This window comes from Balaenoptera borealis (genome assembly GCF_965194805.1).
Source record: "Balaenoptera borealis genome assembly, chromosome: 4".
NCBI classification, from domain to species: Eukaryota; Metazoa; Chordata; class Mammalia; order Artiodactyla; family Balaenopteridae; genus Balaenoptera; species Balaenoptera borealis.
In genome coordinates, this window is record NC_138861.1 from 118,723,307 (window position 1) to 118,736,597 (window position 13,291).

General features: G+C 37.4%; 1 protein-coding gene across 4 annotated transcripts in view; it reads right to left on the reverse strand.

Annotated features, from left to right (window-relative positions):
- Positions 1-1,516: 1,516 nt before the first annotated feature.
- Positions 1,517-13,291, reverse strand: part of PAPSS1 (3'-phosphoadenosine 5'-phosphosulfate synthase 1) — a 103,084-nt gene continuing 91,309 nt past the window's right edge. For all 4 annotated transcript variants that reach the window (XM_082389090.1, XM_082389091.1, XM_082389088.1 and 1 more), the window contains one exon: positions 1,517-2,230. In XM_082389090.1, the coding sequence (XP_082245216.1) occupies positions 2,092-2,230 (139 nt within the window). In that variant the 3' untranslated portion in view covers positions 1,517-2,091. The remainder of the gene's footprint in view (positions 2,231-13,291) is intronic.

Consider the following 13,291-nt stretch of genomic DNA (forward strand, 5'->3'; position numbering starts at 1 on the left):
AAGAGAAGCCACCGCAATGATAAGCCCGCGCACCACCACGAAGAGCAGCCCCTGCTCGCCACAGCCAGAGAAAGCCCGCACGCAGCAACGAAGACCCAACACAGCCAAAAATAAATAAATAAATTTTAAAATAAATAAATAAAATATGCTAACAGTAAAAATCACCTTGAATTTAGCAGTATCAAGATTTTAATGTGAAGTATACATTTTTTCACGTCACCTGTTACGATCAGGGTTCTTGGCAAACAAAAACTCTAAATAATTTAGGCAGCAAAGGAATACATGGGGAGGCTGTTGGGTCTCTTACAGAATTGATGGAAAATGCAAGAGAATGAGGCTTGGAAAATGGTCAGGAACAAAAGGAGGTTAGTGGCAGAGGACTCAGCCAAGGTCACACCTGGAATATTCAAGATAGGGTACTACTTTTGCAAGGAGACCCCCACTGCCACGAGCACCACCACCACTGCCCCCAGAATCCTGACTCTGTCGCTGCTACCATGAAACCACAACTCATTCTGTCCTTACACCTTTGCATCATTCCTACCCATTCAACACTTCAGGCTGGAGTTTCTGAATTAGCTGAGCTGAAGTGCTATGTCACACCTTAGCTGTCTGTGGTTGGAGAGCCCATCTCCAATCCTTCAACCTTTATATATACATAAAAATTGAAGATTTATACAAGATTTATATAAAGGAGATCTCCCTAAAAGAGATCTAGATAATGTGGAGCCAAAAAAGTCATATCAACTATCACCTCTAATTCTTCCTATCAACATATGCATTCATATACTTTTTACATCGTCCACTAATGAATATTTTCATTCAGTATCCACTAGTGAATAAATCCATCCACTAGAAACTATTTACTCATATTCTCCATTTTTTTCTATTTATCAACTTTCTCACTAATTGATTCCCTCAATTAGTGATCTGTTTTTACTTTGTTTTCGTTTTTCCTTCTATTTCTTTTCCTAGTGGTATTTTATTCCCATTTGCCTTAATGACAATACATTATCTCCGTGTATAATCTGCCATCTCTTTATAATGCTGAATTTTCAAGGCCAGATCATGCAAGATTATTTCATCGTAGGAAATATGACTGCAAATCAAAAATGCTGGCATCTCAACCAAAATTATATATCCAGTCCCTAAATAAGCATCTCCTCTTGAATATTCTACTTGAGGATATACTACAAAAGCAAACTTGATATGCTGCCCACCCCCCGCCATGAACTAACCTCCCTCTATCATGTCTCTATTACTAGTACCACCATCTTAGGTATTTAAGAATATCACAGAGATATTTGGGGAAACAGGTTGAGTTTTTGGATGGACTGAGAATGCATTATTATTTTCCCACTTAAAAATTCACTATGAAACAGGGCTTGGAACTAATTATTATCAATAGATTCCAGTAATGAAAGACGCCTGTATTTTCCCTTCCCCATCAGAAACTTCTTCACAAGAAGGATAAAGTATGTGTCAACAAAACAATATTTTTAAAAAGTCACATAAATAAGAAGCCAAAAAGTTTAATTTTATTGAATAAAGTTCATTCAGGGCTTACATAGATATTAATATACTTTAGATCATAACAGTTGAGAGATCAATAGCTGATAGGAAGGAAGGAAGAAAGCAGTTTGTACTTTCAATGTAAAAAAAAAAAAATCTAAATGCTACAGATGTCTTGTAAAATTCCCAAAACAAGGTCTAGCCAAGTTTATTGTTTAGTGGATTTTTTTTCTTTTTTCAAGAGATGAAAAGTGAGATTCAATGTGTATACTATTGGTTACAACTGATATAACAGCTTGAAAAAATCATGAGACAGAAGCATAAATATAATACAAAAAGACTGTATTGTAGGAATATTTAACTATAAGTGGAAAAGATACATTAAAACCATGAGTGTGTTACACTAGTTCAGAACAGAACTCATAAGGCAGACCAAAACTGATGCTAGTTAAGGAAAAGGGTCTGTTTTTAGGAAGCATGTCCATACAGATACCACCACAAAGAAATGCCAACAGTAACTACATGGTCCCCTCTTGTTACTCAGTGAGGTGTCAAAGGTGAAATGACTGGGTTAACAGCTTAAGCTTTCTCCAAGGATTTGTAGTATTCCATCAGCACGGTCCAGGCCTTGGGAGCCATGAAACCTTCAGGAGGTTTCTGGCCTTCTCGGGCAAGTTTGCGCATTCGTGTTCCTGATATAAATTCAAAGTCTTCATGGCTGAAAGGGAGAGAAAAAATAAAAATATTTCACATTTTAAAAAACTTAGTTATAGTGAAATTTTAAAAAACATTTGTTCCTTCTGTTCATGGTAGACAAGCTTAATGAAAAAACTATCTGGATGAAATATACTACTTACGAATATCAACCTGATTTCAAGTTTGTCATTGAGCAAAAAACACCACACTATCAAAACTTACAAAAGAAAAAAAAAAAAAAAACAATGATCCCTCAGGTTGCCCTTTTATAGACATACCCATTTCCCTCCCTCCTTCCCAACCCCTGGCAACTAATAATTTAGAAATAGAATTTTTTTTTTTTAGAAAAACATATAATTTACATGTTTTAGATACACATATTGAAAACTTTTTAGGCAGTCTGAATCTGGAAAGCTAAATGCATTTTGGAACATTAAGAGAAAAATGGAACTTAAAAAATAACAACAGCACGTAAGTAGCAATAATTAATATTATTCCATTGATAAGCTATTACACAAAGGTAGTGCTAGTTCTTTTCATCTTCACACCTACAAAAACACACAAGAGCCCTTAGACCATTAAGCACAGAGCACCTATGGCTATGACACATACTGTCTATTGGTAATTTCAACCTCTTCCCTCAAACAAGGGAACCGACTAGATAGCAGACCCAAGAACAGAGCAAGAGTTCTGGGTCACTCAAGTCACCAGATCACATTCCCTGTTTACTCCCAGTCAGCGACTGTATGTTCCATCCCCACTTTGCTATTTGTGGAGTTAATCTGAGAATTGAGTGAAATCATAAACTGCAAGTGGCCCTTGTTTCTAGAGGTATGCCAGGTATGTTTTAACTAATAATCACACTTTTAGGAATCTACGTAAAGGAGATAATCAGAGATGGCAACAAATATTATGCATAAAGATAGCTGTCTGAAAACTGTTTTACGATAGTTAAAAATGTTGTAAATAATCTAACAGTTGAAGGTCTAAGTAAATTGTGGTACAGCCCTGAGTAGAGTTACACAGTCATTAAAGTATAGTTAAAGATTGGATAAAATGTTCACGATGTAATAATGGTAAGTGAAATAATCAGGACGCAAAACTTTATATACAATACCAATGCAATTTTGTTAAAATAAGGGGGTGGGAGGAGGAGAAGATCATAAAGAAATACACCCAAACGTTAACAGTGGTTATTTCTATGAAGTGGTATCACAGGTGCTTTTAGTTTTGTCATGATAGTTTCTGCAGTTTTCTACAATGATGATTTATATTATCAGTATCAAAATAAAATTTAAAATAACATATTATTATCAATAAGAGCTTATTTTTAAAATCTCTATCCAAAAGTGAGTTAAATAATTTTAAATAATGTGACCTTTAATTGATCTGAAACCTCAATCATTTGGAACACTGCCCTGATGAGAGCAGATAAACAGGATGCTGATATAGCATTATACTCCCTATTCTGGCCCTACAGGAGTTACACTGGCTATTAATTCACCCCTAAATGACAGACATCAGCAGTAAAGAGTATATCTGAACAGTGCTGGGGACATACAGCATTTTCAGTAAATAATGACCAGTGATCAAGTACTTTATTAGCTTTCTGACTAGGAACTCAATAAATATTTGGTGAAATATGAAAGAATGAAAAGGTATATGTATAGAAAATTTTTATTCAATATAGAACCATTCAGAGTCTTATAGAAGTCACTACTCTCCATCCCCTGGCCAAAAAAGGGTAAGATGGGGTTTCTGATTGCTGTGGTTCATCTGAGCTCCTTGTATATTCCCTTTTCTCTAAATCTGGATTATTCACATGTAGAGGTTTCTACATGCCCTTCATGACCTCTTCAATAGTCATCTTCTGATCTAGCTTCTCTCTTGACCTTGCTCACCTCCACTTTATTTGGGGGAACCTGGTTCACTTAGTCTATCTATGAGCTCTTGGGTTGTCCACTTGGTAGGACTGAGCTCCAGACCAAGGAAGAATTATTGTGATTTCCTCATGATCCAGTGTGCCCCAGTTTCTGGCCTCTCCTGCTTTTCTAATTTGCATTGTCTGTGTGCTCAATGACCCGACTGCTCACTGGGCTTCTGAACCTTGGACTTGGTTATATTATCACCAGCCTCTACGTATCTTGCATCTGGCCGGTCCTTAGGCCTGCCCACTACTGTTAGTTCCTAAGATCAACTTGACTCTTGGTCCTGGATCTAGGTTTCCCTCTCATATTCGTTGCTGGTCCTAATTCTGGCCTTTCCAACTCCCCAGAGAGGTACCCAGAGTTTAATGAATGTCTTACCCCACTTTGAAACATCTAAGAGTCTGAGAGTTTTATTCTGGAATGCTACATATACAGGATAAGAATATAAAAAAGTGTAACTCATTTAATCAGCCACAGGAAAATCAACGTTAATGCTTTATAATCCCATCTCTTGCTATTAAGCAGAAGTCACTACTTCTTTAACTCACGCATGTGACATCTTCCCCTAGTAACCTGTCCGCTCTTCTATTCCCAGCACTACCAGAAAGACAGGAAGATACACATTCAACTCAATATTTCAACAGCTCTCATCTTCTCAGGTAAAACATCTTTTAAATGTCTGCTCACATTTTCAAAGATGACCGAAGAAAAGGAAAGTTTAACAGATATTGCTCCAAAGCAAGATGGATTCAAGTAGTTTAAATCTAGGGAGTATCTCTCACTTCTATCATGTGTTCAATGTGCAAGAAAAGTCAAATCTACTATAATAAACTGGCCCATGCACATGTGTTGGTTACAATAGTTCAAATATGAAGTAAGCTATCATCTTTCTCTTACATAAATGACTACAACTTAAGGGGAGAAAAAGAAATTGACTGCATGTGAGATGGGCCTAGGAAAAAAGCAAGACTATGAGAGGAGCTTTCCAAAAAATTCAGGAAAGGTTGGGATTAGAAACATAATTTTTAAATTTATCAACACTAAAATGAAAACCCAGTTTGAGAAAATGGACAAGCTCTCCAAGAAAGAAGACTTGCCGAAAGGGAAAGCATTTGTCGAAAGAGTAAGAAGAAAACCAAGATGATTATATGGAGGTCATGGAAAAAGAAAAAAATTTAATGTGAAGGCCACGGAGGGGCTAAGGAAGATGACCATGAGGGGGGGAAAAATCCACTGGATAAACGAATCAGAATTTAAATTTTCTTTAATCAAGGAGTTTCAGTGGATGATGAAGGAAAGAGATGGAGTGGTAAAGTGGCAGAGATACACAGTGGAGAAAAGATTTTTTTTTTTTTATAAGAAAAGGGAGGTCTTAGCATGTGTATAGGCAGAAGAAAATAAGTGGCATACAATGAGAAAAGGGAGGAGGATGAAAGCCAGGAGAGGGTAACAGGAAAGAAATGAAAGATGGAGAGGAAAGTCTGGGATGAAGAACACAGAGAAAGGAGCTCTGACAAGGAGGGTGAAAAATGAAGAAAAGAAGAAACAGTGATGACGTGGAGTTAGAAAAAGATGAGGTGGTTAATGCAAGATGGTCTCAAGCTTCTCAGTAAAAATGTAAGGTTGTCTCCTGTGGGTAAACAGAACCTGTGTGGGAATGAACTGATAATAGGATCCATCAACACAGTTTGGTGACTATCTCTAGGCTAGAGAGGTTACCCCTCAGGGCAGGGCTTAGCAAAGCAGCATCTGGAGAGGAAGTCAAGGGCGTGGAGGGGTCCAGATCTCTCCAATTGCATCTAAAAAACCCTCATTCCAACCTGATGTAAAACTGGTTAGTTCAGCTGAGAATCATTTGACAAATATTGCTTGAATGTTTTAGTTCCTTAGGAGGGTCACTTATCAATTCCCTAAATAAGTGTCATTAAGGAAAATTATGACCCTAGATCTTTCTGGCCATGTCAATTTAAAATTTTGAATTCAGAAAGGAAACCCTGTGTCCCATGCATAAATTACCTGTTCCTGATGGGGCAATGAAAAAGAAATGAGGGACCAGCTTGTAGAATGACTCTGTCCTGACTTTGTGATTAAAGGAAAAAAGCCAGACCAATTAAAGTCCTTTCTTTCCTCAGAATGCCAAACAGTCTGAAATCCAGAAGTCTCCTTGCATTCCTTCTGAATTTGAATTTTAAAACCAAAGTCCCTGGGTACCTCTTTTCCTGACGCTATTTCACACTCCATCTGCCCCACATGCCACAAGCATTTCTTCATCACATGAAACAGGACTTTCTGCTGCCACATGCTGGTGGTTCCTTCCACTCCACCCTGGCTACGGAAAACACATTTATTTCCCTCTGCCTCAGACTTGTATTTCTATCCCTCACCTGAGGATTTAATTTTTTATCAGAAGTGAGGTGCAAGGACTTGACACTAGAGGCACTATCTGTAATCTAATCACAGTTTTCACAATTACATCTTTAAATGGATAGCACTTTACAGAAAAAAATTAAATCAAGGAAAAACTGAGGCATTTGGGGAATGCTCTAAAACTAGCTCTGAACTTTACCTGTGAGTAATCGGGAATCTGGCAGAAGCAGAAAAGGCTACTAAACCTTAGGCTTTCACTACAAAGCAATTCTAGCCAGTCCATCTAATTACACTGGTTAACCCACCTCCATGGCACCTGAAAAAGGAAATGCAAGTCTGTTTTTTTTTTTTTTCTTCCCTTTTCAAAACCACTTGGTCACAGATTCTTACAATCCACAGCTGACAGAACGCCTCCTCTTAAAACACACACACACACACACACACACACACCCCAAAGAACAAAAAACAAAAAAAGCCAAAACAAAACCAAAAACACCAAAAAGAAACAACTGAAGGGGAAGGGGTTAGAATGCAAGGACAGAAAAAGCACACCATCCAGCAGACTATGTGGGACCCTGTGGGTCCAGCATCTTGTCCCATGTGGGACACACAACTACATATGGCCAGCATCTTGACCAACTCCAAAGTACAACAGCTCCTGGCCACTTGTTGAAGATTTTAATTCTTTACAAATATCTGCTGTCTCTCAGTCCACATATGTGGCCATCAGAGCCACCAGCACAAGCTGTCCAGACAAGAAGCTGGGGTCAGCCCAGGGGCCTTCAATTTTATCCTTCAAAAGTTCATATTCAATTAGACCAGCTTTTTAAAAAATACTAATTAGATAATAAGCAATCAGAGACGCAAAGGGGAGCTTCTTCTCTGATAGAACTAAAAATAATGGTAGTAACTTATAAGTGAATCTAATTAACTATTTGGGGGCTAACTACCTTTCATTTAACTCGAAAGAAACTCATATATAATACAGTATACATCAAGACACTAAGAATTCTCTTCAAATACAAATCATCTGTTCAAAACCAGATAATTAGTTATTTATGGCTTTCCAGGAGCCAAAAAGCATGGTAATCATGCATGACAAATTTAACAATTTTTATTTCCAAACCAAAGACCAACTGAAATACATGAAAAATTTAATTATCTCGAACTAATTTATCAAAATCCTTAATTCATCATGTTTTCCTCCCCTCAAAAATCTTATAAATAAAAGCTAGAGAACAGCTCCTATCAGACATTCAGTCAAACAAGAAGTTTCCAGGGAATGCCTACTCATCTTTGTTCCAATCCCCATTGCAAGCTACCTAAACCTAAACTATCATTTCATTAACTCTTGCCTGCACTAATGCACACCTTCACACTGACTTCCCTCCCATCTTTCTCTTTTCTATACTGCTACGTCATTTCTATACTTTTATGTGCCACGTAGTAGTTTCAAACTTGTTTTTGTTTTAATAAACACTGCAAGTATAGTTACTTTGTAATCCATGTCTGGTAATTCTAGTATGTGAAGTCTCTGCAGGTCTGCTTGTGCCAACTGTAGTTTCCCTTTTTTTTTTTCCCTTGCTTTGGTGCTATGTTTCCTTGTATACTTTATCATTTTTTACTTAAGCTGTTCATTAAACTTGTATAATTATTTGTGGGAATAAATTGAGGTCTAGGACAAAGCAGTAATGCTCTAGCGACAGTCTACATTTGCTTCTGCTGAATACTCAGAGGCATGCCCAGTTAAGAACCACCAAAAACTAATTTCATGGCTTGAGGGCTTTTTGGTTGTTTATTTGTTTTGTTTTGATACAACCCGGGTAGTATGAGTTTGGCCCATGTGAACAGTTCTGAGTTTTTTTTTTTTTTTTTAATTAATTAATTAATTAATTATTTATTTATTTTTGGCTGTGTTGGGTCTTCATTTCTGTGCAAAGGCTTTCTTTAGTTGCGGCGAGCAGAGGCCACTCTTCATCGCGGTGCGCGGGCCTCTCACTGTCGTGGCCTCTCTTGTTGCGGAGCACAAGCTCCAGACGCGCAGGCTCAGTAGCTGTGGCTCACGGGCCTAGTTGCTCCGCGGCATGTGGGATCTTCCCAGACCAAGGCTTGAATCCGTGTCCCCTGCATTGGCAGGCAGATTCTCAACCACTGCGCCACCAGGGAAGCCCAGTTCTGAGCTTTTGAGCCTAAAGCTCAGGGCTGTGCTCAGTCTCCTGGGGTAGGGGAATGGGTGTGGTTCACTTCAGATTCTCTCTTAACTACCTAAGGTGGGAGGGAGCATCAGCTCAATGGGAGTGTCTCCTGTTGGGACTCCCCACCTCGGTCAAGACCAGGGAAATCAACACTCAAATTTGCTAGGTCAACCAGGACAAAAGCAACAACACTCAACTTACCTGAAGTTCTAACCTTCATTGAATAGTTTAGCCTCACAGTTCTTATCATGTTATCGGCACCACAGTACTTTTATGAAAACGTTTTCCTTTATCCAGAATTTTTAGTTAATTTCTCAGGAGAATCAATCTGTATAATCCAACTTACCTAATTACCAAAAACCTGAACTTCCCAATATTTAATGTACACGGTAACAACACACTATCTTTTCAAAATCTATTCTAGTTTGTACCATTCAAAGAACTGCCTTATCTAGTTCCTTTCTCATCATCCTTCTTTCACTCTCTTTTCCAGCCCACCCTGGCCTTCTTCCCAAACCCTCTGGGTCTATCTCACCTCAGCACCTTTGCATGCACTTATCCCTTTGTCCAGAATGCTATTACCTCCTTCTTTACCAAGGGAATGCCTAACTCATCTTTTGGAGCTCAGCTCAAATGTCTCTTGCTCCAGGAACCCATCCCTGATAACCCCGACTTGGTCACACAAGTGCTAGCAGAGCTTCCCACAACTCTTCTGCAAAGCACATGCCATCCTTAAGTGGTTTATTGTCTGTCTTCTCTAGAATGTAAGTCCTATGAAGGCAACAACAATATCTGCTTGTTTCCAACCACAGTGCCCACATTTAGCAATGACATGTACGTAGTAAAGACTCAACAAATAGTTAATAAATGAATAAAGCATAGCAAAGTTGGAAAGTTCTATACTAATTTCAATGTAACATGTTGACTTTAAAACAAGACACAGCATATATAAAATATATAATTTGACTTTCAAAAATATACATAGTATTATGTCCCTAATTATGATTAAAATGCATAGTAAGAAAAGACAATGCAATAGATTTTAAATTAGACCTTATCAGTTAATGGTTACGCAATAACCCCCTGCAATAAAATATGTGCAAAATCTACAAACACAGGACAAGATTCATTGGCAAGTTCATGCAGTTACAGTCAGACTTCTACAAGTTTTTAAAGGAAACATCAAAATTAATAAAAACAAAGCACTTTATAAATGAATGGAAAAGACAGTTCCCCAGTACTCTAACAAATATTTATGTATGGCAAAGACTACATAGCAAGAAAGAAAAAGAAAAGAATTCACTCAAGAAATATTTCAGGGGTCAATATGACAAGACCTGGATGTGAAGAGTGAGGCAAAAGGATAAAGGACTTCGATTCTACATAACGGGGAGAACAAGTAACTAAGGAAATTTAGGATTTGGAGATATATGAGGGGAAAGGTAAAGTTGCTTCTGGGCATTTTAAATAATAACAAGAAATCTAAGCAGAAAACACCCATTAGCGTGGTAGATAGAATTCTAAGATGGCCTTCATGACCTTCACCCCATGGTGTTACTACCATGATATGTCCTTATATGGCAAAAGGAATTTTGCAGATGCCATTAAATTTGCTAATCAATTGACCAAAACTAGTGAAATTATCTGAGTGGGCCTAACCTAATCACTAAAGCTCTCTAAAAGCAAATATTCTCAGATGACAGCAGTAGTCAGAGATTTGAAGTCTGAGAGGGATTTGACCTGAGGGAGGTTCTACTGCTGAGATGAGGGGGCCCACAAGGAAGACTCTTAACGTGGCTTCTAGCTGCAGAGAGCAATCCCCCCCACTGCGATAGCCAGTAAGAAGATGGGGAGCTCAGTCCTAAAACTGTGAGGAACTGAATTCTGCCAACAAGAGTCATCTTGGAAGCTGATGCTTTTCAGAGCCTTCAGATAAGAGCCCAGCCTGGCCAGAGAGTCCAGCTTGGCCCACCCAGACTTCTGACCTAAGGAACTGTGAGGTAATAAATGAGTAATGTTTTAAGCCACTAAATTTGTGTCAGTTTGTTACACAGCAATAGAAAGCTAACATAATTAGCAACTTGGAAACACTGAGGAATAGCTTTAAGAGTCACCACACAGAAACCACTAGAACAGATGAGCTTTCCTGCAGAAAGTAAATAAAAGAAGTGAAGAATATATGAGAAAAGCCTTGAAGGATGCCTCTTAAGTAGAATGCTTTTAAAAAATGACACTAATAGTACATGATTTAAGGTGTACTCCAGCATTAAAAAATATGAAAGAAGTACTCTACTGATAACATGGAAATAACCAGACAGCAAACATTTATGTCCACCTGTCCCTTCACTGACTCATTTCCACCAGGCACTCTCACTCATGTGCACTCTCTTTTTGGTGAGTTGCTATTTCAATAATCTGAACCAAAATTTTGCATTTATCTATCCAAATACAAAGAAGATTTACTGCATAAAGGAGAAAAAATTAGAAATAGCTGAATTATCTCTAAATGTTTGTAATATGTGAAAGAATGGGCTTTAATCTTGTACTCCTAAAACTAAATTTCCTTGAGTCATTATTACAGCTAATATGAACCTACTTAACTTCCTAAGTACAAACAGATGATTTTTATCATAATTCTTATCAATAATATCTTGCCTGTAATCTTGATGAAGTTTGTTTCTTTCTCCCTAAGCCTTGTCTTACACTGGTATTTAATCAAATCAAAAGCTACAAAATCATTAATTACATAAAATCTGGCATTGAATAACAGCCATTAATCAAACATAAGACAACCTCATATGTGCATAATTAATAACTGTTTTCTCACTACATCAAAGACTATCGCCTTTCCACAAAATTTTAATCACTTTCCAACATATCCCCATCAACTTAATTATATTTGAACATAAATATAAAAAATTAGAAAACTAAGGCAGTTTTAAAGCTTCCCAAGTTACAATTTATAAAGATTTGGTAACTCAAAAAAAATTCCAAGAAAATGAGCCAGTCATGCAACTAATACAGAATTCATCATTGGAAAATCTTATGAGAACTGATGTAATTATTTAGCTTTTGAATGATTAAAAGAGAGACTTAAAGAAATACTACACAGATTTAACAAAACATGAAAGTTATCAAGGGCTTCCCAGCGCATCATTCAGCTACATACAGATGGGTTCTAGGATCCTGTGTGTGATTAAATCAGATGATCATGCAAAGAAACCACAGTAAGTAAACACATCGGCGCAAGAAGTGTAAAAGAAAAGCTCAACTCTATTTAGTTTTGCTTCCTTAACTCATCAAAATGGAAACTCACCTAAGTTTTAAGCATTTGGCCACTAGCAGAACAATTCTATTTCTCACCCCTCACTCTATAAGTGACCAATTGTTACTTTCAGAACAAGGTTATGCTCAAACATCTTGTACACAAAGTATACAAATAAATTGCATGCTGGGTGAGAAGTGAAGGGCTGCCCTGCCCAGGATTCCATCTCTGACACTATACAGTCTACAGATTTGTAGGAAGGCAAGGCTACCCTCTGTGGGGGGGAGCTTTCAAAAGAATTGTCAATGGGTAATCCTCTCTCCAGAATAAGGAAATTAAAATCTCTGATGGTGGCCCTACATATTTTGAACCACAGAAGGACAGACCTATATTTGAAACTTTTTTATTTTCCTTAACATTTAATTTGTATTTTCAATCACCTTTTGCAGTAATATAGTTCAAGGTTTACTCTAATTGCTTTTTCTTTTAAGAAATTTTCTTTAAGCTTCTAAGGCATCTCTTCAGTAGAAAAAGTCCATTTACAACTCTCAGCATGTCACTTTTATAGCTGCACTTTTTTTAGACAGTGAAATTGTACAATGTGTGTATGTATGTATATAAGTATATATATATATATAGACATACGCATACATATACATACATAAACACACACACATTTATTTTTAGGGCAAAACAAAACATGCCACGACTTAGAGCTATTTCTAGGTATTGGCAAACCCTGATTTTGTACAAAGGTAAAAATATTCTGGTTTATTGCAAATTCTTCTCATGGTGTGGTTCTGAAGTATACTATAACCTGGGCCACAACTTGGATCTTCAGAAAGTAACAGTCTCGAGTGGCCACACCAAGGCTACTGGGAACATCAGGAGTTCTTTCATATTTCCCCAAACCAGCTATCCACTAAGCCTTTTCTGTTCATTGACTCATAAGGTTTTCCTGTATACTGCTACAGTCTATCACTCAGAAAAGACTGCTATCATCTAAAATTATGCATTTTCTCCAGAATTATTATCATTAAATGAGAAGCCAACAAATCCCTCAAACTCCACTGTTAACAGTAGTATTTCTTTATCCAGATAACTTATCATTTAATTAAATGACACCAAATTTTATGTCCCTTTCAGAAACAAGAGAATGTGTTGATTTTTAAAAAGTTTCTTTTTCCTTCTTGTCTGCACCATTACAAAACAGGCTGCAACAAATGAGGACACAGGGTTAGGATCAGCGTTATTCCTGAATGCGCAGTCAACTGCACAGTATCAAGGGAAAAAGGATGAGCGCTCTCAGATTAGAAGTTATTAGACTC